Here is a 23,364-nt window from a genome sequence, read left to right as displayed (position 1 = left end):
TGCGTTCTCGCTCAAACCAATAGGAAGCCGAGGTGTGGCCTTTTCCCCAGAATGTGAAGGGTCTTTGAAGTGTGTTAACTTTCTCCCCTCGTCTCCTTTGTTTGATGAGAACCTGGTACTTTTCCCACGTGGCCATACTTCTTTTATCAGCACAGTTAAGATTTGGCAAAGCTGTTCGACTGTGGAGGTATCACAGCCAATGTTCTCTGTAAGCTGTGCCTTGTTCTGCACGGCCTGTTTCTTTTACTGCGCTGTCCATTTAAATTTCTGCGCGTGCGCGGTACGATGGAAAAGCCGGCGAGTGGCCTGCACGGGGCCTTTCCCATTACTGCGCGGCTGCGTAGCTTAGAGGGGACATTGATCACAGCCCACCCTGAACCTCTTCTCACCTGATGCCCGCACACTTTCCAGCAGCGAGCAGGAGCACTGGCTGATTTTCTCCCCCCACCCCCCCAATCCCTAACCCAGGATTGCAGTTTTAGCCCCACCGACTGGCATGGAACCAGGGTTGAGATCAACTTAACTACTGAGCACAGTATCGAATCTGCTTGTTACGGCTGAATTGTACACTGCCTTTACCAGCCGAAGCCGTCGAGGGAGCTGTGGATAACACACACTCTGTTCCTCCCACCCATCCCACCACAGTGATTTCCCTCCGGACACCTGTTCTGTTTCTGATTAATGAGGCTGAACAGCCCTATGCTCCGTGCTGTGCATACATACACCTCATCAGCAGCTAGTACATCATTAGTAAGCTGCTGTCTGATCCCCACACACCCTTCAGGCTCTCCTACGTCTTCCAGATGTGGAAAAAGGAAGCTCTGACGGTGCCTTTGCACATCCTATTGCCATCTTGGCCCACGCGCACCGAGGAACAGAAGAACAATGCCCGTCCCTCAACTCTATCCCATTAACTCTTTCCTTTGCTTCTAATTCTCCACACAAAGAAACATGTCTTCCACTTCAAGAAGTAGAAAAAGTTATTGAAAAGCACCTATTCAGGCCCAAACCCACCTGTCTCGCCTACTGATGACCTCTATTCACATCCCAGCCAGTGCATTCTCTTTGTGTTCTCAATTACTAAAATGACACCAAGTAATTGCGATTTATTTCTGCGTCAATCTAAATCGCAGTCCTGCCTGACTCTGACTGACGTCGTATGAAGGATGGAAGCAGGCAGGTCACATTTTGTGGTGCGTCTGCATTCTAGGGCAGGGGGTGTCCAACCTGTGGGGTCCTCCGGCGGCTCAGTCCTGTCGGAGCTTACCTCCGTTTGTTTGTCCTGTGTGAACTTTGTGGCCTTGAAGGTTTGGAAAAGGGCTGTTGTATTTTTTTTTAAGCACTCCTTGCTGGATAATTCCTAAATCGAAACGTCAAGACCTGTTGGTATCGGCAACGTGCGAGATATCTGCAAATGAATGGGAACAGGGATTCAGACTCTGTGTGGCCCCCGAGGCTCCCTGGTAGGCATCTGTGCAATCCACCAACATGTAGGCTTGGAGACTTCTGTTCCAGGGGATTGTTTCTGCTGCTGGTGGGGTGTGATTGTTGACTCAAAGACTTGTATCGATGTCAAGTGACTGGAAGAGATTGGGATTTGAATTTGCTGTCGGGGAAAAAAATGCAACGCAGATTGCTACTCATCAGCCGGAACACTGAGCTGTTGAGAATCTTAATTGGCTGGGTTTGGAGTAAAGAACTGGGTCTTGAGGGGAGGATTGGGAGATTGCAGGAAAATACACCAACCGCTAACTTATTTTGTGTTTTTTCTCCCTAGTTTTGTACGCAGTCCCTCTCCAGGACACCGACATCGTTAGAGCGAGGAATAAATTGCTCGCCGCTCAGTAAACAGAAGAGAGAGAGAGAACGAACAGTGTGTGTTTTCCACCTTACTTAAGAGGCTGGATTCCACAAGGGCTTGTCCAGACAGGGGTGGGAAAAGGGGGCAGATCTGATCCAGCCATCGTGGCTTCGGCAGCAGAGGGTGGGCAGGGCGGGGGGGATGTTTCTCGAGCCGGATCAATTCATCAAACGGAATTGTTTGCGCAGTCGCGCCTTGTTTTAATACTGAAACCCGGACACGGCAACACTCTGGCTCGATGTCGTGTTGGGGTTCACCACAGATGACCGGGGCAGAGGGGATTATTTCTGTCTAAACTGCACAGTATTCAATTAAATGAACACCGGACTATATCGGGTTGAAATGAGGTGCGATTGTATTATAAAATTCACTGACGAGTTGCATGAGGAGGATAGTGTTAGGGAGGGGCAAGTATTTTAAATGTCAATACTGTCTGTCTTCCCACCCCCCGCTGGCAAAAGATGAAGTGATTGTTACCCCACCTTGAATCTCCCCCATGCTTGGTGTCTTGCACCAATGTTAGGGGTTTCTATCGGGGAGGCAGGAGATTGATGTTTGCGGCTCAGCACCAATGTTAGGGGTTTCTATAGGGGAGGCAGGAGATTGATGTTTGGGGCTCAGCACCAATGTTAGGGGTTTCTATCGGGGAGGCAGGAGATTGATGTTTGCGGCTCAGCACCAATGTTAGGGGTTTCTATCGGGGAGGCAGGAGATTGATGTTTGGGGCTCAGCACCAATGTTAGGGGTTTCTATAGGGGAGGCAGGAGATTGATGTTTGGGGCTCAGCACCAATGTTAGGGGTTTCTATAGGGGAGGCAGGAGATTGATGTTTGCGGCTCAGCACCAATGTTAGGGGTTTCTATAGGGGAGGCAGGAGATTGCTGTTTGGGGCTCAGCCGGAGAAGCGCAGTCTGATTAAACAACTACTGCTCCAAAACATGCACGCGACTAACTTTCCCCAGCTTGGGCAACTAGATCGGCAGCTTGGCGCAGTTGGTAGCACACGCTCACCTCCTTAAGTCAGAAGGTCGTGCGTTCAAGCCCGTCTCCAGAACTTGAACGCATAATCTAGACTGAGAGTCCAGTGCTGAGGGAGTGCTGTACTGTTGGAGGTGCCGTTTTTCAGGCGAGACATCAAATTGAGGTTGGGCGTTAAATATCCCATTCAAAGATCAGGATTGTCTCCCTCCAACTGCACCATCTAAAAACATTAACTAACTGGTTATTCATCTCATTTGCTATTTGTGAGACTTTTGTGAGCAAGCTAACTGCTTTGCCTACACAAGTGATTGAATTACTTTTGAAGTCCATTGTGTGAAGCACTCTGGGTCCTCGCCGAGAGCTGTAAGTTTGTTCCTTTTGTCTGAGCTGCTCCCTGATTCACTGTAACCATCGCTCGGATACAAGAGGGGACCCAACCTGGTGGGCATTCAATGACAAAGATATCTCTCTCGAAGTAGATTAGTGATTATCCATACTGAATACGCTGCCCATCTCCTCTTTTTCTTCCCCCCCCCCCCCCCCCACTCCCTGACATTATTCTCCTGCATTAAGAAGGCACGTAATTATTTAAGAATTGTCATGGAGATTCTGTTACTGTCTGTCACGCGGAAGGAACATGCAACAGGCACTGATCGCAATGTAAGCAGGCGCCTTTAAATTTATTTTTTTAAAAGAAGCTCAAAACCGCCTCTTTACCCCGGTGACTGTTTCTGACTAACTTGGGCAATTTGTGTGTGGATGCATCAGCCACAATATAAACCGTGGCGACCAGCAGTATCGGGGGAGCCCGAATGGCGAGGGTAGTGATTATACTGAATGCTGCCTTCAGGTGAGCACTGGGAGGGATCTTTTTATATAGCTCTGACGCCGATTGAAGGCTGCGTTATTTGGAGTGCTGCATCTTGTACTCTCTGTCTCTGTGCCTTGGTGATTTGCCATTGGTGGTGCCTGCACAATACTCCCGGTGCTGGCATTCGACAGGGTAAAGGATGCAGCAGGCCCTGGGCTTGAATTTATTTTAGACCCCGTCACCAAAGCCGGAGGAAGAGCGCGTGTCTCCAAACCCTGTTGGAAGACCAAAAGGCCCACACCCCCGAGTCAGCAACAAATGGGTAGAGCTGTGGTCATTGGCATCCACGCGGGCAGCACTCTATATCAACAACGCAACAACTACGACTGCAGCGTCGCACGGCTTTCACAGCAGTCTACCGGTACTGTCCTTTGCTACTGTGGCAGTGAATGACCATGACCCTGACTCTCGGGCTCTGACCATTACCAACAGGGAACGCGGGACGCCGATGGTGCTCCTCCTCTTGAGCGAGATTAAACAGTTGATGGACAGAGGCCGAATTGTGGGCCTGAAGATGCATCCACCGTAAACTCAAATGCTGGTTTAGGAGGAAGACGGGGGGAGGGGGTGGGAAACTAGGCTGGGCTGGGAGCCCACTGTTCAGGTGCCTCAGCGCGATGGCACCTTCTCATTCTGTCACAAAAGCGGGCGAGTGTAGGCAGACAGAGATGGCAGACGGTGCCCACACTGGGCAGTGCTCAGTTGAATGCAATGTCGGGCTCAGCAAATGGCACCCAATCTGAGAAAGAGCAACACAAAGCTGGTGACGGGTTTTAAGAGGTGTTTTTTTTTAATAACTGGCTTAAACAAATTCAGAACAACTTCTATTTTTTCAGTTTTGCAGCAGTTTAAAAGCAAAAAGGTGTAAAAAAAAAAAATGACATCGTTGTTGTACTGTGCAGTCCTTTCATACGTGAGTTAATTTAAACACTTGTGTCTTGTCTGATTCACGTGATTCATTTTGTCAGTGTTTAGTGGTACAGACGTGGAGTGTGCCAGTGTACAGAACTTTTTGATATTAAATTTTGAAAAAATGTCACTGCCTGTGTGTGCGTCTGTGTTTTTCTTTTGTTTTTAAACCAAAAAAGGTTTATTCTCTCTTGCCATTTAGGGGAGTTCCCCTCCTCCCCGTGACTGGATAACTAATTTATATCTCTTAATAATTGGGTCACGTATGGGTAACTTTCATCTGTTAAATTTTGCTCTTTCCTCCCTCTCCCCATGTTATTATCCGTACTTGTAATTAATTAGAAGTAATTATTAATCCCTTAATGGGATTATGCCCCTTTCTTTTACTTTCTTCTTCATCCCAGCTCTAGTGGGTAAGTTTTTTTAAATCTGGCAATAGCCACCAGTGATCCCTTCAATTTTTTTGAGCTGCGCCACCCCTTTAAGAGGCTGCGCAGCCCATTGAAAATACCGCGCCTGCGTGGTTTTTCCAACTTAAAAGCCGGCTGCGCTGGAGCTGCAGCGTGCTACGTGACCACGCAGCTTAAAGGGAATGCTGAGGGCCGCCCTCATCCTGGCAGTGTGAGCGCAATTCTGTATCTGTTAATGGGCTGTGTGTGGGTAATCTGTACCCATTAATGGGCTGCTTCTGTTCCCTCTGTTCTCCCTCAATACCCCTTCCACATGTGTGTGTACAGGTTATATTGGTAAGTATGTTGTAATGGTTTCTCTGACTCACTCCAGTAAAACTACATGGAAAGAGGCCATTCAATCCAACCACTTCGTGTCGGCGTTTACCCTCCCCGGCAGCAGATTATGCAGGCGGTCTCTTCTCACTTTGCCGTTATGGAGAGAGGTCAATTCCTCCTCCTCTTCTGGTTCTGCTACCACTTGCCAAAATACATTGATCTAATTTGTGGACCAGTCCCAGGAAAAGAAAAGCTGCCGGATTGGCATAAAAACCCAACTGGTTCACTCATGCCACACGGCGTGTGGCACTGGTCTGCGTGGCGTGAGACTCCTAATGCCCTCTTACTAGCATGCCATTCAGTTGTCTTGGGGAAACGAGACACTATGCAGCCTTGGCATGTGTTGCCCACATCCTGAATAAATATATTCCACTTGGGCAAGTTACCAGATAGTGTCAACCACCCGTGGAATTCTACCCCATCTATGGAGCCGGTGCCTTCAACAGAATCCAACGGGTGGATGTAATGGAGCCCCGTGGCACTATTTTGAGGAAAGAAATATTTTAATCATTTCCTGAATATTAAGGTGGTTCAACAGACTTGGGCAGGGTCTCTCATTACCGTGTTGTCTTTATTTTTAATTAAAAAGCCCTCCGTCCTTCCTGGGTTCATCACCAAACTTCAAACGTAACCGCATCGCTCACCCTGTAACGCGGTTATGAGGGTCACCAGCAAATGCAGCGTTGAGTCAGCCTGACAGCAAAGCAATCCATCTTTCCACTGAGACGTTAAACCGAGGTCCCGTTGTTGCCCTCTCGGGTGGATGTAACGGAGCCCCGTGGCACTATTTTGAGGAAGAGCAGGGGAGTTCACTCCGGTGGCCTGGCCAATGTTTATCCCTCAACCAGCATCGCAAAAAAAAAACATTATCTGCTCACTATCCTATTGCTGTGCGGAGGATCTTGCTGTGCGCAAATTGGCTGCAGCTTTTCCTACATTACAACGGTGACTACACTGCATTGTACGTCATTGGCTATGAAGCGCTTTGGGCCATCCGGAGCACGGGAAAGGTGCGATACAAAGGCAAGATTTTTTTTCCCTCAATAGTTGACCCACAAGATGCAACATGGCAAGAAGTTAATCGGTTAAGAAATCCTTTACGGAACTCAAGCTGAAACTCCGGGTGGGCAAGCTCATGGTGGCAGTCGAGGGGATTCTGGGTATCTTGTCCATCAGTTTAGAGGAGACTTTCCGCCGGAAGGTCGACAGCGCCCCACTGGTTGCCATCTCCCGGTAAAGCAAATTGAACACGCCCACCGTCTCCTCGTAGCTGTCCCTGGCCGAAATCTCGAAGAAAGGGCACTTCAGCGCCCGGGCGATGCCGTTGCCCTCCTCCGTGGTCACCATCCGGTCGTACTGGAGGTCCTTCTTGTTCGCCACAATCACCACTGGGGGCGGCGCGTCGCTGTGACCCCGCTTCAAGCCGGAGTGGACGTGGCTGATCAAGAAGCGCAGTCTGAGGACCTCGTCGAAGCTGCACCGATCCGTCACGGAGTAGGCAATGATGAAGCCCTCAGCCCACTTGATCTTTTCTTCAATTAACATCGCATCTTCTTCCTTTTGCAAAAAAAAACCCAGTTATTCCTATTTTGTGTACTTTGAGAGAGATACAGTGGATGGGCCACATCGTCCGCAGGCCCGAGACGAGACTCCCAAAACAAGTGCTCTACCCGGAGCTCCGGCACGGCAAGAGCCCCAGGTGGGCAGAGGAAATGCTTCAAGGACACCCTCAAAGCCTCCTTGAAAAAGTGCAACATCCCCACCGACACCTGGGAATCCCTGGCCCAAGACCGCACAAAGTGGAGGAGAAGCATCCGGGAAGGCGCCAAACACCTCAAGTCTCTTCGCCGGGAGCAAGCGGAAGCCAAGCGCAGGCAGCGCAAGGAGTGCACGTCAACCCAAGCACCCCACCCACCCGCCCCTTCAACCACCGTCTGCCCCACCTGTGACAGAGACTGTAGGTCCCGCATTGGACTCATCAGTCACCTGAGAACTCATTTTTAATGTGGAAGCAAGTCATCCTCGGTTCCGAGGGACTGCCTAAGAAGAAGACAGTAGCACGGGGTGAGTATGGGTAGTAGATTATCTAGTCATTTATCGCATTGCTGTTTGTGGGAACTTGCTGTGCGCAAATTGGCCGCCGCGTTTCCTACATTACAACAGTGACTACACATCAAAAAAAGTACTTCGTTGGCTGTGAAGCACTTTGGGACGTCCCGAGATTGTGAAAGGCGTGATATAAGTGGCAAGTGTTTTTTTTATATAGTATCTCTCTGCCTGCTAATCAGTGACTGCTCTTCTAACTCCTGTTTCTGTAGTAAGTGACGTGTTCATAAAGACCTCACATGCTCTGATTGCGTTACCTGTCCTGCAGTATCGAGAACTTCAAACTGCACACATTCACCATCCACCGAGGACACGTGTCTGTATATTGTTTCTGTGAACGAGAGGAAACATTGATTACAGGTTAGACAATAACTTTTGGGTATCCCGATTTTAATCGCTCCACCATTGGCGGTCGTGCCTTCAGCTGGCTAGACCCTAAGCTCTGGAATTCCCTCCCTACCCCTCTCTCCTTTTTAAGATGTTCCTTAAAACCTACCTCTTTGACCAAGCTTTTGGTCACCTGTCCTAATATCTCCTTATGTGGCTCGGTGTCAAATTTTGTTTGATAACGCTCCTGTGAAGCTGTGTTTACTGTGTTAAAGGCGCTATATAAATGCAAGTTGTTGTTGTGGTGCGGGAGAGCTGATAAACAGCCAAATACTGAGGTGGGAGGGCAGGGCGAGCTGTATAACTTTATATGCCATTGCTCAGAGTCCGAGCCAGGCCTTGTGACTCACAGCGATGAGGTTGCTGAATACTCTCCATTGTTTGTAGGCATCTCCTGACTGCTGTGTTACTTTTCACTCCTGTCTGTGAAGCTTTTATCAGGTTTCATCATATCGGTGAGATATTGTAGCTGTCAATCTCTTGTCTCTCGCACGCTGGAACAGGCTGCACAGGGGAGTGAGACATTCCGGCTGTTATCGGTCTGTTTCACAGCAATAGACAGACTGTGCCTACGGGTGAGCTATTCTGGCTAGTGGCAGTCTTGCAGAGTGATGCGGAAAGTCCAATTAGGCTAGATTTCGAAGAAGAGCAGGGGAGTTCTCCCCGGTGTCCTGGGCCAATAGTTATCCCTCAACCAACATAACAAAAACAGATTATCTGGTCGTTATCACATTGCTGGTTGTGGGAGCTTGCTGTGCGCAAATTGGCTGCCACGTTTCCTACATTACAACAGTGACTCCACGCCAAAAGTACTTCATTGGTTGTAAAGCGTTTTGAGACATCCGGTGGCCATGAAAGGCGCTATAGAAATGCAGGTCTTTCTTTAGATGTTATAGGTGCTGTAGATCCCAACAGATAGAGAGAGGCACAAACGCCAGCGCTGACCTATGAATGCGGCACCATAAATACGACGCGCCTTGGCGCCAGACACGGTGCCGACATGCCCACCCGGTGCTGCCTGATGGGTCTTTGTCGGAAACTATTGTGTGCACACTCACCCAAAGTTGGATCGTACTCTCCGATGAATCTCTTAGTAATGAAGCGTACAGTGATTGCTGCAAAAGGAAAGGAGTGAGAGTTAGACGTGCTGCCGGAGGCTGTGCTGACTGACCTCGCCCTGTCTGCACCCGCCGCTCCCTATACTGGGCATCCTTTAAAGTTGAGCAAGAAAATCAGCTGTGATCTTATTGAATGGCAGAACAGGATTGAAGGGCTGAATGGCCTACTCCTATTACATTCTTCATTTCTGCAAGTGACAACAACTTGTATTTATATAGCGCCTTTAACGTAGTAAAACGTCCCAAGGCGCTGCACCGGAGTATTATAAGATGAAAACATTTGACACCGAGCCACAAAAGGAGAAATTAGGGCAGGTGACCAAAAGCTTGGTCAAAGAGGTAGGTTTGAAGGAGCGTCCTAAAGGAGGAGAGAGAGGTAGCGAGGCGAAGAGGTTTAGGGAGGGAATTCCAGAGCTTAGGGCCCAGACAACAGAAGGCACGGCGGCCAATGGTGGAGCGATTATAATTAGGGATGCTCAAGGGCAAAATTGGAGGAGCGCAGAGAATTCGGGGGAGTTGTGGGGCTGGAGGAGATTACAGAGATAGGGAGGGGCGAGGCCATGGAGAGGTTTGAATACAAGGATGAGAATTTTTTAATCGAGGCGCTGCTTAACCGGGAGCCAATGGAGGTCAGCAAGCACAGGAGGCCGGCCAGGAGTGCGTTGGAATAGTCAAGTCTAGAGGTAACAAAGGCATGGATGTCTGATGCTTCATAGAATTACATCGAATTTTTACAACACAAAAACAGGCCATTCGGCCCAACTGGTCTGTGCGGGTGTTTATGCTCCACACGAGCCTCCTCCCACCCACTCCTCTTCATCTCGCCCTATTAGCATATCCTTCTATTCCTTTCTCCCTCATGTACTTATCTAGATTCCCCTTAAATGCATCTATACTATTCACCTCAACCACTCCGTATGGCAGCGAGTTCCACATTCTCACCACTCCCCGGCCAAAGAAGTTTCTTCTGAATTCCCTGTTGGATTTATTAGTGACTATCTTATATTTATGGTTTTGGATTCCCTCACAGGTGGAAACATCTCTATGTCTATTAAACTCTCTCATAATTTTAAAGACCTCTGTCTGGCCCCCCCTCAGCCTTCCCTATTCTAGAGAAAAGAGCCCCAGCCTGTTCAGCCTTTCTTCAGCTGCATGTTATCATCATGGAAGTTTGAAGATGGACACGGCTTCAACAAACATTTCTAAATCCCCAGCAGCCCGCCAATTAAACATTGAAGGTGCAGTCTCGCCGCCTGTACATTTTTGTCTGGGTTTTGAAAAAAGCTCTTGGAACAGTTAACACCACTCTGTGAGTCTAATCAGCCAGGGTCCTTTGGCTATTTGACCAAGGGGGGAAGCGGGGTAATCGCAGCCAACCGAATCCTGTTTGTACCTAGTGTGCACAGGCCTGGTGTCCAGCAGGATTGGCAACCAGAGTCCAGGCTGATTTCCCCCCCCCCCCCCACCCTAAACTGGAGTTGCTGAGGCCGATCTGATCGCCCCCCCCTTACCGCTGTCCCTGACACGATCAGCACAGACTAGAGAGAGGACCTACAACTTATTGCGTCCTATATCGGGACTCGCTCTGCACTGTCTTGAGCGGCTGAGGGAAACTCAAAAGAAAAAACAATTTTTAAATATTTAATTGTCGAGGCTGGCGTTTATTGCCCATCTCTAGTTGCCCTGCGAAGGTGGTGCTCACTGAGTGGCTCGCTAGGCCACTCCAGAGGGCGGTTAAGAGTTAACCATGTTGGTGTGGGACTGGAGTCACATATAGGCCCAGGCTAATGTTCCCGTTCACTTTATTTTGGGTGCACATCCCATTCAAAATAGGCGGATTTTCCTACTGAAAAGCCGGCTACGCGGGAGGTCCAGCTGAAAGGGAACCTTGGCCCAGACCAGGGAAGGATTCCTTCCCTGAAGGACATCAGTGAACCGTTTGGGTTTTTACGACAACCCAACAGTCTCATCGTCACTTTTACTGGTACCAGATTTTTATTTCCACCTTTAAACTGAATTCAAATTCTCCAATTGCTGTGGTGTGGTTTGAACTCCCGTTCTCTGGCGTATTCAGCTCAGAACTCTGGATCACCAGTCCAGTCAGGTGACCACTACGCTACCGTACCCTACGTGTGTCTTTACCGTACAGTTATAATGGATCCCTGTTGGATCTCTATGGTAAACGGTTTACAATGTTTGGCTTTTCTTGTGTGCCCAGTGTGTGGGTTTGAACCTGTAGGCAATGTGTTTATGTATTTCAATTTAAAATTCTCATCCTTGTGTTCAAATCCCTCCATGGCCTCGCCCGATATCCCTATCTCTCTAACCTCCTACAACTCTCCCAGATCTCTGCGCTCCTCCAATTCTGGCCTCTTGAGCATCCCCGGTTTTAATCGCTCCACCATTGGCGGCCGAACTTTCACCCTGCCTAGGCCCTAAACTCTGGAATTCCCTCCCTGAACACCTCTGCCTCTCTCCTTTTTAAGAATCTCCTTAAACCCTATGCTCCTTGACCAAGCTTTTGGTCACCTGCCCTGATATCTCCTTATTTGGTTTGGTGTCAAATCTTTTTGAGACCGCTCCTGTGAAGCGCCAAGGGTCGTTTCACTACATTAAAGGCGCTATATAAATGCAAGTTGAACAGTTTGAAGCAGCCAGGTCCTGTGGTATCGGTTGCTGCTCCCCACCCCCTAATAAAAGGACACACGCTCTCCTCACAATTCCCACTGCTTTGTTGAAAAGAAATATGAGATGAAAGCTTCGAAGCAGGTCGTCAACCTGGTTTCATTCCCCCCCCCCTACTTAGACCTGAAACCAGGAACAAGGAGATAAATCACCTTTTCCAAAAGCCAGACAACAGGCAGGATGCGGTGTAGACAGGCATGGGAGCTTAGCAGTAGTTCCGATGTTTGCTTAGCTGCTGCTGCAAGTTAACTGAAAACTTTAATAACTAACCTCTCTGCAGAGGAATGAACTGGGCCGACAGAAAAGAGGGATAAAAAGGACTGGAAGTATACGATAAATTATCTGATGGGAGAAGCAAGGAATTGCTACCAAAATTTTTTAGATGGGAATGATTTGATACTTATTACCCTGCAGAATAACCAGGAATTCTGTCCAGTTACACAGTGAGTAACTCTTACCCTGCTAAATAAACCGGAACTCTGTCCAGTAACACAGTGAGTAACCCTTAACCTGCTGAATAACCAGGAACTCTGTCCAGTTACACAGTGAGTAACCCTTAACCTGCTAAATAAACCGGAACTCTGTCCAGTTACACGGTGAGCGATCCTTACCCTGCTGAATAACCAGGAACTCTGTCCAGTTACACGGTGAGTGACCCTTACCCTGCTGAATAACCAGGAACTCTGTCCAGTTACACAGTGAGTAACCCTTAACCTACTAAATAAACCGGAACTCTGTCCAGTTACACGGTGAGCGATCCTTACCCTGCTGAATAACCAGGAACTCTGTCCAGTTACACGGTGAGCAATCCTTACCCTGCTGAATAAACAGGAACTCTGTCCAGTTACTCAGTGAGTGACCCTTACCCTGCTGAATAACCAGGAACTCTACAGTTACAACGATCCAGATAACATTAGATAACAAAGTAAATGTTTTCCAGGTGAATGAAATCTTACCCGTTTTCCCCACAGCCCCTTGCCCCAGGATAGCCACTCTCACAGTCCTGCACCCAGCCAGGTGCGGAGTTCTCTTCAGAGGCCGGGGCAACTGAAAATTGGATGTCATGTTGTCGTTTCAGCTCAAAATTCCAGCCAGGCTCTCAACCAGACGGGGCATCATGACTCTCGCTGCAGCGACCCTGTTACCACAGGAACCCGGGTCCACCATCTGCCTTGCATTCCAGCCTCCAGCCTTGTATTTGACGAAACTTAAAAAGTAGGAAAAATCTTATTTCCAACGTTCTGTAAGAGGTTTTCTTTTCGGAGCAGCCTGCTTGGGCACAGCAGTTGCTGGACGCACTGTTTTCGAGTCTCGGTCTCTTTGATCGCGGGTGTTTAATGAGTGCCAGCACGGCTGCTCCTCTCTCCCGGGGATGTGATGCTAAATACTTTGGACCAAACACCTTACAATCAGTTCCACTCTACTGCCACTCTGACGTCTGTTGATTTCAGCCTCCAGAGAACGCTCGCTTGGGTCCTACTGCCCGCCTGATCCTTGCTGTGCTGAGCTCAGTGGAGATGATACCAGCCAAAGTGCCTCTGTCCAAAAAAACAGAACATGGGTTTAGAATATGGGTAGGCTAGGGGGTGGGACCTTGGCTTGTTTGATTTGCTGATAACATTTTCACCGAAAACCTTAATTATTAATGCCTGAAGATATATATGGGGTAGATTTAAAAAAAATCTGAACTTGGTGCTCGCTCAGAACAGTTTCTAGCTACAGGAAACTCTTTTTACCGGCACCTAAATAACCGGAAATCTCTCTTAACCGGCAAAATTCAGGAGTAGGTTCAGGTAAGTTTTACTTCATATTAGTGGCCGTGTAACCGGGGTTCCTGCACCTGTTGCCATGCAACAGGGACACCTGCACCTGTGGCCGTGTAACCGGGGTTCCTGGATCTGTGGCCGTGTAACTGGGGTTCCTGCACCTGTTGCTATGCAACAGGGACGCCTGGATCTGTGGCCGTGTAACCGGGATTCCTGTATCTGTGGCCGTGTAACTGGGGTTCCTGCACCTGTTGCTATGCAACAGGGACACCTGGATCTGTGGCCGTGTACAGGGCTCTCGTACCTTGGTAAGTATACCTCTCTGTAATCCGGACTTTTTGATCAACCGGCACCACGCCGGTCCCGTCGGTGCCGGATAAAAAAGAGTTTCCTGTACATAATTCTCAGGAAGCCAATTCCCAAAAATTCGAACCGTCCAGTCCAAAACTGGACCAGTGCAACTATAAGCATTGGGTAAGAGCTTGCACTGATGCACGCGCTGGTTTCTACACTGCACCTACAAGGCGCTGACACTGAGACACATGAGCTGAGACACAGTTCTGTTTTACCTGGTGTGCACTGGGCGTGTACAAGAGCTGATACTGACACACAGATGGGCCCCATGGTATTTTTGTATTCCGTGACACTGCAGCGAAATGCACTGATTATTGATGAGTGCAGTAAAGAGTGACTGAGCAAATACCGGACCCGAAAGTGGAATGGAGCCTCTGAAGTCCAGTTTGCTTAGGTGTCAGCCGTGGCTCAGTGGGCAGCACGCTCTCTCTTCTGAATCAGTGGGTTGTGGCTCCGAGCCCCACTCCAGAGACTTGTGCCCATAACCTAGGCTGACACTCCCAGTGCGGTGCTGAGGGAATGCTGCACTGTCGGAGGCGCCGTCTTTCGGATGAGATGTTAAACCGAGGCCCCGTCTGCCCTCTCAGGTGGACGTTAAGAGATCCCGCGGCCACTGTTTCGAGGGATAGCAGGGGAGTTATCCCTGGTGTCCTGGGGCCAATATTTATCCCTCAATCAACCTCATTAAAAAAAGATTATCTGGCCATTGGCACCTTGCTGTTTGTGGGAGCTTGCTGTGCGCAAATTGGCTGCTGCGTTTCCTACATTACAACAGTTACTACACTTTAAAAAGTACCTCATTGGCTGTGAAGCGCTTTGGGACACTGAGGCCGTGAAACACACTATAGAAATTATGGACATGTGGAGAAAAGATTGGCTTAAGGAGTCTGAAGAATAGAGACCCTCAGAAGTATTTAAGAGCCAGAGTGACCGCCTAGAATGCACAGAGGAATGATTAATAGCAGCCCAGCTTTATTGTTCTCCTTATCTGCCTGATTGTTCTCCTTAGAGCAGAGAAGGTTAAGGGGAGATTTGAGAGAGGTGTTCAAAATTACGAAGGGTTTTGATCGAGTAAATAAGGAGACATTGTTTCCAGTGACAGGAGGGTCGGCAACCAGAGGACACAGAGTTGAGATAATTGGCAAAAGAACCAGAGGGGAGATGAGGAGACATTTTTTTACGCAGCGAGTTGTTATGATCTGGAACGCGCTGCCTGAAAAGGCGGCGGAAGCAGATTCAATAGTAACTTTCAAAAAGTGAATTGAATGTATACTTAAAAAGGCAAAACAAATTCAGGGCTGTGGGAAAGAGCTGGGGGGAGCGGGACTAATCGGATAGCTCTTTCAAAGAGCCGGCTCAGGCACGATGGGCTGAATGGCCCCTGCTGTGCTGTATCATTTGATGATTGGTAGCAGCTTAGGTTTGGGGAGGCAGGGGTATGATACAGGACTGGCTTTAGGACCCAGGGGCTGCGTGGAGGGGAAGTTTGTGACCGCGGGTAGAAGCAATAGTTGTGACATTCCTTATTCACATTCTGTTACATTCCTCATTAGTGTCTGAGGGAAGGAGACTGACCCCACAGAAAAAAAAGCTATTTATTCACAAAATCAGCGCAGCAGGCAAGCACAGAAATCAGCAGCGCGCAAGAGTTCAGCCGAGGGTAGCATTCTAAAACCGAAGCTGGGAGGAGTTCACACCAAGTCCCGTTCACCCCTGTGCTCGCTGACCTACATTGGCTCCCAGCTAAGCAACGCCTCCATTTAAAAATTCTCATCCTTGTTTTCACCCCCTCCCTATCTCTGTAATCTCCTCCAGCCCCACAACCCTCCGAGGTATCTGGCTGAATGGTCTACCCGTGTCGTCCTGTTCCTATGTTCCATCATCGTCGCTGGGTCAAAATCCTGGAACTCCCTCCCTAACAGCACAGTGGGAGCGCCTTCACCACACGGACTGCAGCGGTTCAAGAAGGCACCTCGCCACCACCTTCGTCAGGGTGACTAGGGATGGGCAATAAATGCTGGCCTTGCCAGCGACGCCCACATCCCAGGAATGAATTTTGAAAAGTACCCTGCTGACACTTGCTCCCTCAGGTCACCAGTGAAGAATGGCCACTTGCGTACGGTAGCACACCCAACACTTGAGTAACCACATCCTAGCGAGAGCCAGCATCTTCAGGGCAAGGGCTGGGGGTAGCGGGAGAGATTTAAAGCCTACAACATCTCAACTGCTAGGGCCTTTGTTTCAATCATAAAGACAAATGAACTCTCTTGGTTTATGGGGTCAGGCGTGCTTTGAAGTGACGCAATGATCTGTGACCACCCAAAATATCCAGCTCTCTTTCAGACCAGTCTCAGCCGGCTCCAGTCACCCATTCCAGACACAGTGTGATCTGCAAAAAATATATACGTCAGGAAGAGAGCAGCCAAGAGGACAGGCTGGGGGCAGGGTATCCAGCGCCGAGGGTGGCCAACTCTGATTGGACGCACTCCGGGAGGTTTCATCACATGACCTCCCACCTCCATCCACCCCCCCCCCCCCCCCAAACGCTTCCGCCATTGGTCGTCTGACACGTCATCGTGACACATTATTCCCCAACCCCTCGCTAACCCACCAACAACTTGCATTTATATTCTTTTCTTCTCTTAGGCAGTCCCTCGGAACCGAGGATGACTTACTTCCACACTAAAAATGAGTTCTCAAGTGACTGATGAGTCCAATGTGGGACCTACAGTCTCTGTCACAGGTGGGGCAGACGGTGGTTGAAGGGGCGGGTGGGTGGGGTGCTTGGGTTGACGTGCGCTCCTTGCACTTGGCTTCCACTTGCTCCCAGCGAAGGGACTCGAGGTGTTCGGCTGCCTTCCCCGGATGCTTCTCCTCCACTTTGTGCGGTCTTGGGCCAGGGATTCCCAGGTGTCGGTGGGGATGTTACACTTTTTCAAGGAGGCTTTGAGGGTGTCCTTGAAGCGTTTCCTCTGCCCACCTGGGGCTCTCTTGCCGTGCCGGAGCTCTGAGTAGAGCGCTTGTTTTGGGAGACTCGTCTCGGGCATGCGGACAATGTGACCCGTCCATCGGAGCTGATCGAGCATGGTCAAAGCTTCGATTCAGTCAAAGCCTGAGAAAGAGAGTGTTTGAAGACCAGGACCTCAAACCCGGCACTAAGCTCATGGTCTACAGAGCAGCAGTGATCCCCGCCCTGCTGTATGCCTCAGAGACATAGACCATGGGCACCTCAAAGCACTGGAGAGGTACCACCAACGCTGCCTCTGCAAGATCCTGCAAATCCATTGGCAGGATAGGCGCACCAACGTCAGTGTTCTCGCTCAGGCCAACATCCCCAGCATCGAAGCTTTGTATTTATATAGCACCTTTAACACAGAGAACTGCCCCGAAAAGAAACTAAACACCGAGCGTGGTTGCCAATGCTGGAGGTTCGGTCACATGACAGTCGCTGCAGTCCGCAAGTCTGAGTCTGCATAAACATATTTCCTGGTAAATGCTCTGGAGTTTACCTTGAGTGATAGCATTGAGATGTTATTTGAGTCCAAAGTCCAGAGCATTTATTTCCATCAGCAAAGTTACTCACGAATACTTAGATCTATAAGTTTTCAAATCACACAGGCTTGGCACATTACCCATGGTCAGGTCATTGCCAATAGCTTATTAGGAGAATCTTGTGAGGCAGATGAAAATCCCCTAAGATTAGCTCAATTTTCACAATGGGAAAGTATGAGTCACCAGATCTGAGCAAGTCTTGGATCCTCTGTTATAGTTACACTTTTTTGAGAACATAGGAATAGGAGTAGACCATTGAGCGCCGCGATCTTGTTCTGCCCTTCAATTTAAAAAAAATCATTCATGGGATGTGGGCATCACTGGCAAGGCCAGCATTTATTGCCCATCCCTAGTTGCCGTCGAGAAGGTGGTGGTGAGCCGCCTTCTTGAGCCGCTGCAGTCCATGTGGTGAAGGTGCTCCCACAGTGCTGTTAGGGAGGGAGTTCCAGGATTTTGACCCAGCGACAATGAAGGAACTGCAAAATACTACCAAGTCAGGATGGCATGTGACTTGGAGGGGAACTTGGAGGTGGTGGTGTTCCCATGCGCCTGCTGCCCTTGTCCTTCTAGGTGGTAGAGGGCGCAGGTTTGGGAGGTGCTGCCGAAGAAGCCTTGGCAAGTTGCTGCAGTGCATCTTGTAGATGGTACACACTGCAGCCACGGTACGCCGGTGGTGGAGGGAGTGAATGTTTAAGGTGGTGGATGGGGTGCCAATCAAGCGGGCTACTTTGTCCTGGATGGTGTCGAGCTTCTTCAGTGTTGTTGGAGCTGCACTCATCCAGGCAAGTGGAGAGTATTCCATCACACTCCTGACTTGTGCCTTGTAGATGGTGGAAAGGCTTTGGGGAGTCAGGAGGTGAGACACTTGCCGCAGAACACCCAGCCTTTGACCTGCTCTTGTTGCCACAGTATTTATGTGGCTGCTCCAGTTAAGTTTCTGGTCAAATGGATCACAGTTGATCTGTATCTTGACTCCCTCTACCTGCCTTGGATCAGTAACCCTTAATACCCTTACCTAACAACAATCTATCACTCTAAGTTTTGATATTTTCAATTGACCTCCAGCCTCAACAGTTTTTTTGGGGGGTGAGAGTTCCAGATTTCCACCACCCTTTGTGTGAAGAAGTGCTTCCTGACATCACCCCTGAACGGCCTGGCTCTAATTTTAAGGTTATGCCCCCTTGTTCTGGACTCTCCCCACCAGAGGAAATAGTTTCTCTCTATCCACCCTATCAACTCCTTTAATCATCTTAAACACCTTGTGGATGATTAATGGTTTGTTGAGACTTCGTGTGCGCAAACATCTATCCCGTTTTTATTTCCAAGGGGTTTTCTAGGCATTGAAACTGACCAAAAAGAAAACGCTGGAAACGCTCTGTCGAACTCTTGGGAGATTCCATACCCGAACCAATCGGTTTTTGCTCTTTCCAGGCGCGACCCGGAAGTACTCCCCTCCCGGGTGGCCAGCAGCAGCACCCGGGAGGCCGATTGTTCGTTCCGGGAGGTTCCTGGGCAATCCGGGAGGGATGTCAATCATTAGCGGTGACCAGGAGTCTGGGAGGAGGGTCGGGGGAGGTGGCTGAGGCGGGGTTGAAGGAGACAAACTGGAGCGAGTTTCAGTGCCACGCTGCTGCCGCCAACTGATCTGAGGTGGTCCGAGATCACCTGCCCAGTAAGATGTACTGGAGGGTCGAGAAGATAGAAAGGAAAACATCTAGGTGAAGATCAAAGCCCCGTAGAGAAGATTGCCACCAAGGTAGAAAAGAGAAGAGATGGGGGATTTGATAGGGTATAATAGAGAAGATGTTTCCACTTGTGATTTGGCTATTCCAACGCACTCCTGGCTGGCCTCCCACGCTCCATCCTACGTAAACTTGAGGCCATCCAAAACTTGGCTGCCCGTGTCCTAACTCGCACCAAGTTCCGTTCGCCCATCACTCCTGTGCTCGCTGACCTACATTGGCTCCCGGTTAAGCAGCACCTCAATTTCAAAATTCTCATCCTTGTTTTCAAATCCCTCCATGGCCTCGCCCCCTTCCTATCTCTGTAATCTCCTTCAGCCCCCCAAGATATCTGCGCTCCTCTAATTCTGCCCTCTTGAACATCCCTGATTATAATCGCTCAACCTTTGGCGGCCGAGCCTTCTGTTGCCTGGGCCCTAAGCTCTGGAATTCCCTCCCTAAACCTCTCCGCCTCGCTACCTCTCTTTCCTCCTTTAAGACATTCCTTAAAACCTACCTCTTTGACCAAGCTTTTGGTCACCTGCCCTAATTTCTCCTTATGTGGCTCGGTGTCAATTTTTTTTTGTCTTAAAATACTCCTGTGCAGCGCCTTGGGACATTTTACTACATTAAAGGCGCTATATAAATGCAAGTTGTTGTTGTGGGGAGTCCAAAATTTGGGGCCATAAATATGAGCTAGCCACTAATAAATCCAATAGGGAATTTAGGATAAACTTCTTCACCCAGAGAGTGGTGAGAATGTGGAACTCGCTACCACAGGGAGTGGTTGAGGCGAATAGCAGAGATACATTTAAGGGGAAGCTGGATAAACACATGAGGGAGAAAGGAATAGAAGGTTATGTTGATAGGGTGAGATGAAGAGGGGTGGGAGGAGGCTCGTGTGGAGCATAAACACCGGCACAGACCTGTTGGGCCGAATGGCCTGTTTCTGTGCTGTAAATACTATGTAAATGAAGTACAGGAAACTCTCAATTTACTGGCAAAATTCAGGAGTAGGTTCAGGTAAGTTTTACTTCATATTAGTGGGTGCTCCTGGATCTGTGGCCGTGTAATCGGGGTTCCTGCACCTGTTGCTATGCAACAGGGACGCCTGGATCTGTGGTCGTGTACGGGGCTCTCGTACCTTTTACTATACCTCTCTGTAATCCGGACCTTTTGATAAACCGGCACTACGCCGGTCCCGTCGGTGCCGGATAAAAAAGAGTTTCCTGTAGTAATGATCAGGTGACACAAAGCCTACAGATTACAGGAGGAAGGGGAAGAGCGAATGAGGTAGGATTCCACAGCTTTGCTATCCGGGAAAAGAATAAGTTAGAGTAGGAGAACATAAGAAATAGGAGCAGGAGTAGGCCATTCGGCCCCTCGAGCCTGCTCCGCCATTCAATGAGATCATGGCTGATCTTCTCAACTCCTCCTTCCCGCACTATCCCCATATCCCTCGATTCCCCTAGAGTCCAAAAATCTATCGATCCCAGCCTTGAATATACTCAACGACTGAGCCTCCACAGCCCTCTGGGGTAGAGAATTCCAGAGATTCACCACCCTCTGTGTGAAGAGGTTCCTCCTCATCTCAGTCCTAAATGGCCAACCCCTTATCCTGAGACTGTGCCCCTAGTTCTAGACTCTCCAGCCAGGGGGAAACAGCCTCTCAGCATCTACCCTGTCAATCCCCCTCAGAATCTTGTATGTTTCAATGAGATCACCTCTCATTCTTCTAAACTCCAGAGAGTAAAGGCCCATTCTACCCAATAGATGATGCAATGAGTCTCGATCTGAACAGTAAAGAGGCGGGAGGAGGAAGGATACGTCGGACAGTGTACTTGCAGCTAAGGAGGATCAAGAGGGCAAAGTTCAGAGGAGTATTAACCACAATAGTATTGATAAAACAGGATATATAATCAAACATCACTCGCTCTGGACCAACAGTTTACAGTATAGGAGAGGAGTTGAGTCTAAGCTGTACACTAGCTATTCTGAGACATACAACAACAACTTGTATTTATATAGCACCTTTAACATAGTAAAACGTCCCAAGGTGCTTCACAGGAGTATTATGAGACAAAATGTTTGACCCCGAGCCACATAAGGAGAAATTAGGGCAGGTGACCAAAATCCTGGTCAAAGAGGTAAGTTTTAATGAGCGTCTTAAAGGAGGAAAGTGAGGTAGCGAGGCGGAGAGGTTTAGGCAGGGAATTCCAGAGCTTAGGACCCAGGCAACAGAAGGCACGGCCACCAATGGTGGAGTGATTGTAATCAGGGATGCTCGAGGGCAGAATTAGAGGAGCGCAGAGATCTCGGGGAGTCATGGGGCTGAAGGAGATTGCAGAGATAGGGAGGGGCGAGGCCATGGTGGGATTTGAAAACAAGGATGAGAATTTTGAAATCGAGGCGCTGCTTAACCGGGAGCCAATGTAGGTCAGCGAGCACAGGGGTGATGGGCGAACGGAACTTGGTGCGAGTTAGGACACGGGCAGCTGAGTTTTGGATGACCTCAAGTTTACGTAGGTTGGAATGTGGGAGGCCAGCCAGGAGTGTATTGGAATAGTCAAGTCTAGAGGTAGCAAAGGCATGGATGAGGGTTTCAGCAGCGGATGAGCTGAGGCAGGGACGGAGACGGGCGATGTTCCGGAGGTGGAAGTAGGCGGCCTTAGTTATGCTGCGGATATGTGGTCGGAAGCTCATTTCAGGGTCAAATATGACACCAAAGTTGCGAACAGTGTGGTTCAGCCTCAGACAGATGTTCGGGAGAGGGATGGAGTCAGTGGCTAGGGAACGGATCTCACAGTGCCAGATGGGAGTGAATCGTGCTCTTACACCCAGTGTGTACTGTACATTTGCAGGAGCTGACACTGAGAAATACTTGAGCTGTACAGTACCAGATAGAAGTGACTTGTTCACTATGTCTGCTGTACTGCACCTCCACAAGAACTGACAGCGAGATGTAAATTAGCCATACAGTGTCAGATGTAACTGAATCGCTCCCTTTCACTCAGTCTCTACAATACATGTACAGATGCTGACACAGACATTTAGGGCTCGATTTTGTCAATGGGGACGTGATGGAGGCGGGACTCCCACTTTTTGGGTTGTAGTCCCGCCTCCATCGACTTGTGACCAACCCACGATATTTTCCCTTGATTGACCTTGTTAAGCCCGCCCAGCAGGCTCGGCAGGCCAATTAAGGGACACCTGGTTACTGGTGATGACAGATGAAATGTCAATCGCTGACGAGAGCTTTTGACAGATGAAAAATCAGCGTTTGACAGCTCTGTGAAGCTGTAAACACTGACAACCTGTCTTCTAACTTGAGTCCTTCTACTCAGACTCAGTTAGAGATCTCTCCAGACCAGAAAGCAGAGGCTGCAGCTTTTGACAGTTTAGCGGCCATTCTGCTTTCTGTGCCGGTGAGCTGAGGGACTCCCGAGAACTGAAGGAAGGAAGCCTGCAGGAGAAAGTAAAGGTAAGTAAAACTTATTAAAACACTTTACACTTACCTTACACACTTACCTCTGCACACATGCACCCATCACTCACCTGCACACCGGACATCTTGACCCCTCCAACCCCTGCAGACCGACGGTCCGCCTCGCTAACTTGGCGTGGTTCGGAGCCGTCAGACAGCCCACACTTCAGGGCTAAAAATAGGGATTAGGCAAAAAACTACCTGTTAACAGGCAGTTAATTGGCACTAATCCCCTTCCCGCCTCGGGGAGGCGGCTCCCAGCACAGGTCGGGTACCCGCCTCCTGGGACATTGGCACGGGGGCGGGTTGGGGGGCGGGATGGGTTCCTGCCCCCCGACTCTGCAATTTTCCCACCACTCCCACCTCCAAACCCGTGGATGTAAAAGATTCCATGGCCACTATTGGAAGAGCAGGGGAGTTCTCCCCGGTGTCCCGGCCAATATTTATCCCTCAACCAACACCTAAAATCACGTTATCTGGTCATTATCACATTGCTGTTTGAGGGAGCTTGCGGTGCGCAAATTGGCTGCCGCGTTTCCTACATTACAACAGTGACTACACTTCAAAAATTACTTCATTGGCTGTAAAGCGCTGTGGGACGTCCTGAGGTTGTGAAAGGCGCTATAGAAATGCAAGTCTTTCTTTATTTTTGTGACACTAAGGCACATATGAACCGTACAGTCCGAGCTTTCAGCTAGTGAACAAACACACACTCGGCCTCTCACAGCGACTGACTGCTCCGTAGTATTTAAAAGAGTCTAGTCCACAGTTGCCAATTCCT

The 23,364-nt window shown here is 49.2% G+C and overlaps 2 protein-coding genes across 3 annotated transcripts in view; one reads left to right on the top strand and one right to left on the bottom strand.

Annotated features, from left to right (window-relative positions):
• LOC147099502 (transportin-3-like) overlaps positions 1-23,364 on the top strand; it is a 111,439-nt gene that overhangs the window by 64,783 nt on the left and 23,292 nt on the right. The window contains exon 24 of one of the 2 annotated variants that reach the window (XM_085969694.1): positions 1,778-4,752. The exons of the other annotated variant lie outside the window; for it this stretch is intronic. The gene's annotated coding sequence lies outside the window, so the exon portion shown is untranslated. Of the gene's footprint in view, positions 1-1,777; positions 4,753-23,364 lie in introns of those variants that run through there. 2 annotated transcript variants of the gene reach the window in all.
• Positions 4,480-13,221, bottom strand: LOC147099503 (ras-related and estrogen-regulated growth inhibitor-like). The gene is made up of 4 exons (XM_085969697.1): positions 12,663-13,221; positions 8,962-9,018; positions 7,774-7,847; positions 4,480-6,967 (listed from the first exon to the last, which is right to left on the bottom strand). The coding sequence occupies exons 1-4, from the start codon at positions 12,769-12,771 to the stop codon at positions 6,488-6,490; spliced, it is 720 nt and encodes a 239-aa protein (XP_085825823.1). The 5' UTR covers positions 12,772-13,221; the 3' UTR covers positions 4,480-6,487.

This window comes from Somniosus microcephalus, chromosome 28 (assembly GCF_052327205.1).
Source record: "Somniosus microcephalus isolate GS21.2 chromosome 28, FLI_Smic_1.0, whole genome shotgun sequence".
NCBI lineage: Eukaryota > Metazoa > Chordata > Chondrichthyes > Squaliformes > Somniosidae > Somniosus > Somniosus microcephalus.
The sequence above is the reverse complement of the archived record's forward strand: the minus strand, read 5'-3'. Positions and strand labels throughout refer to the sequence as shown.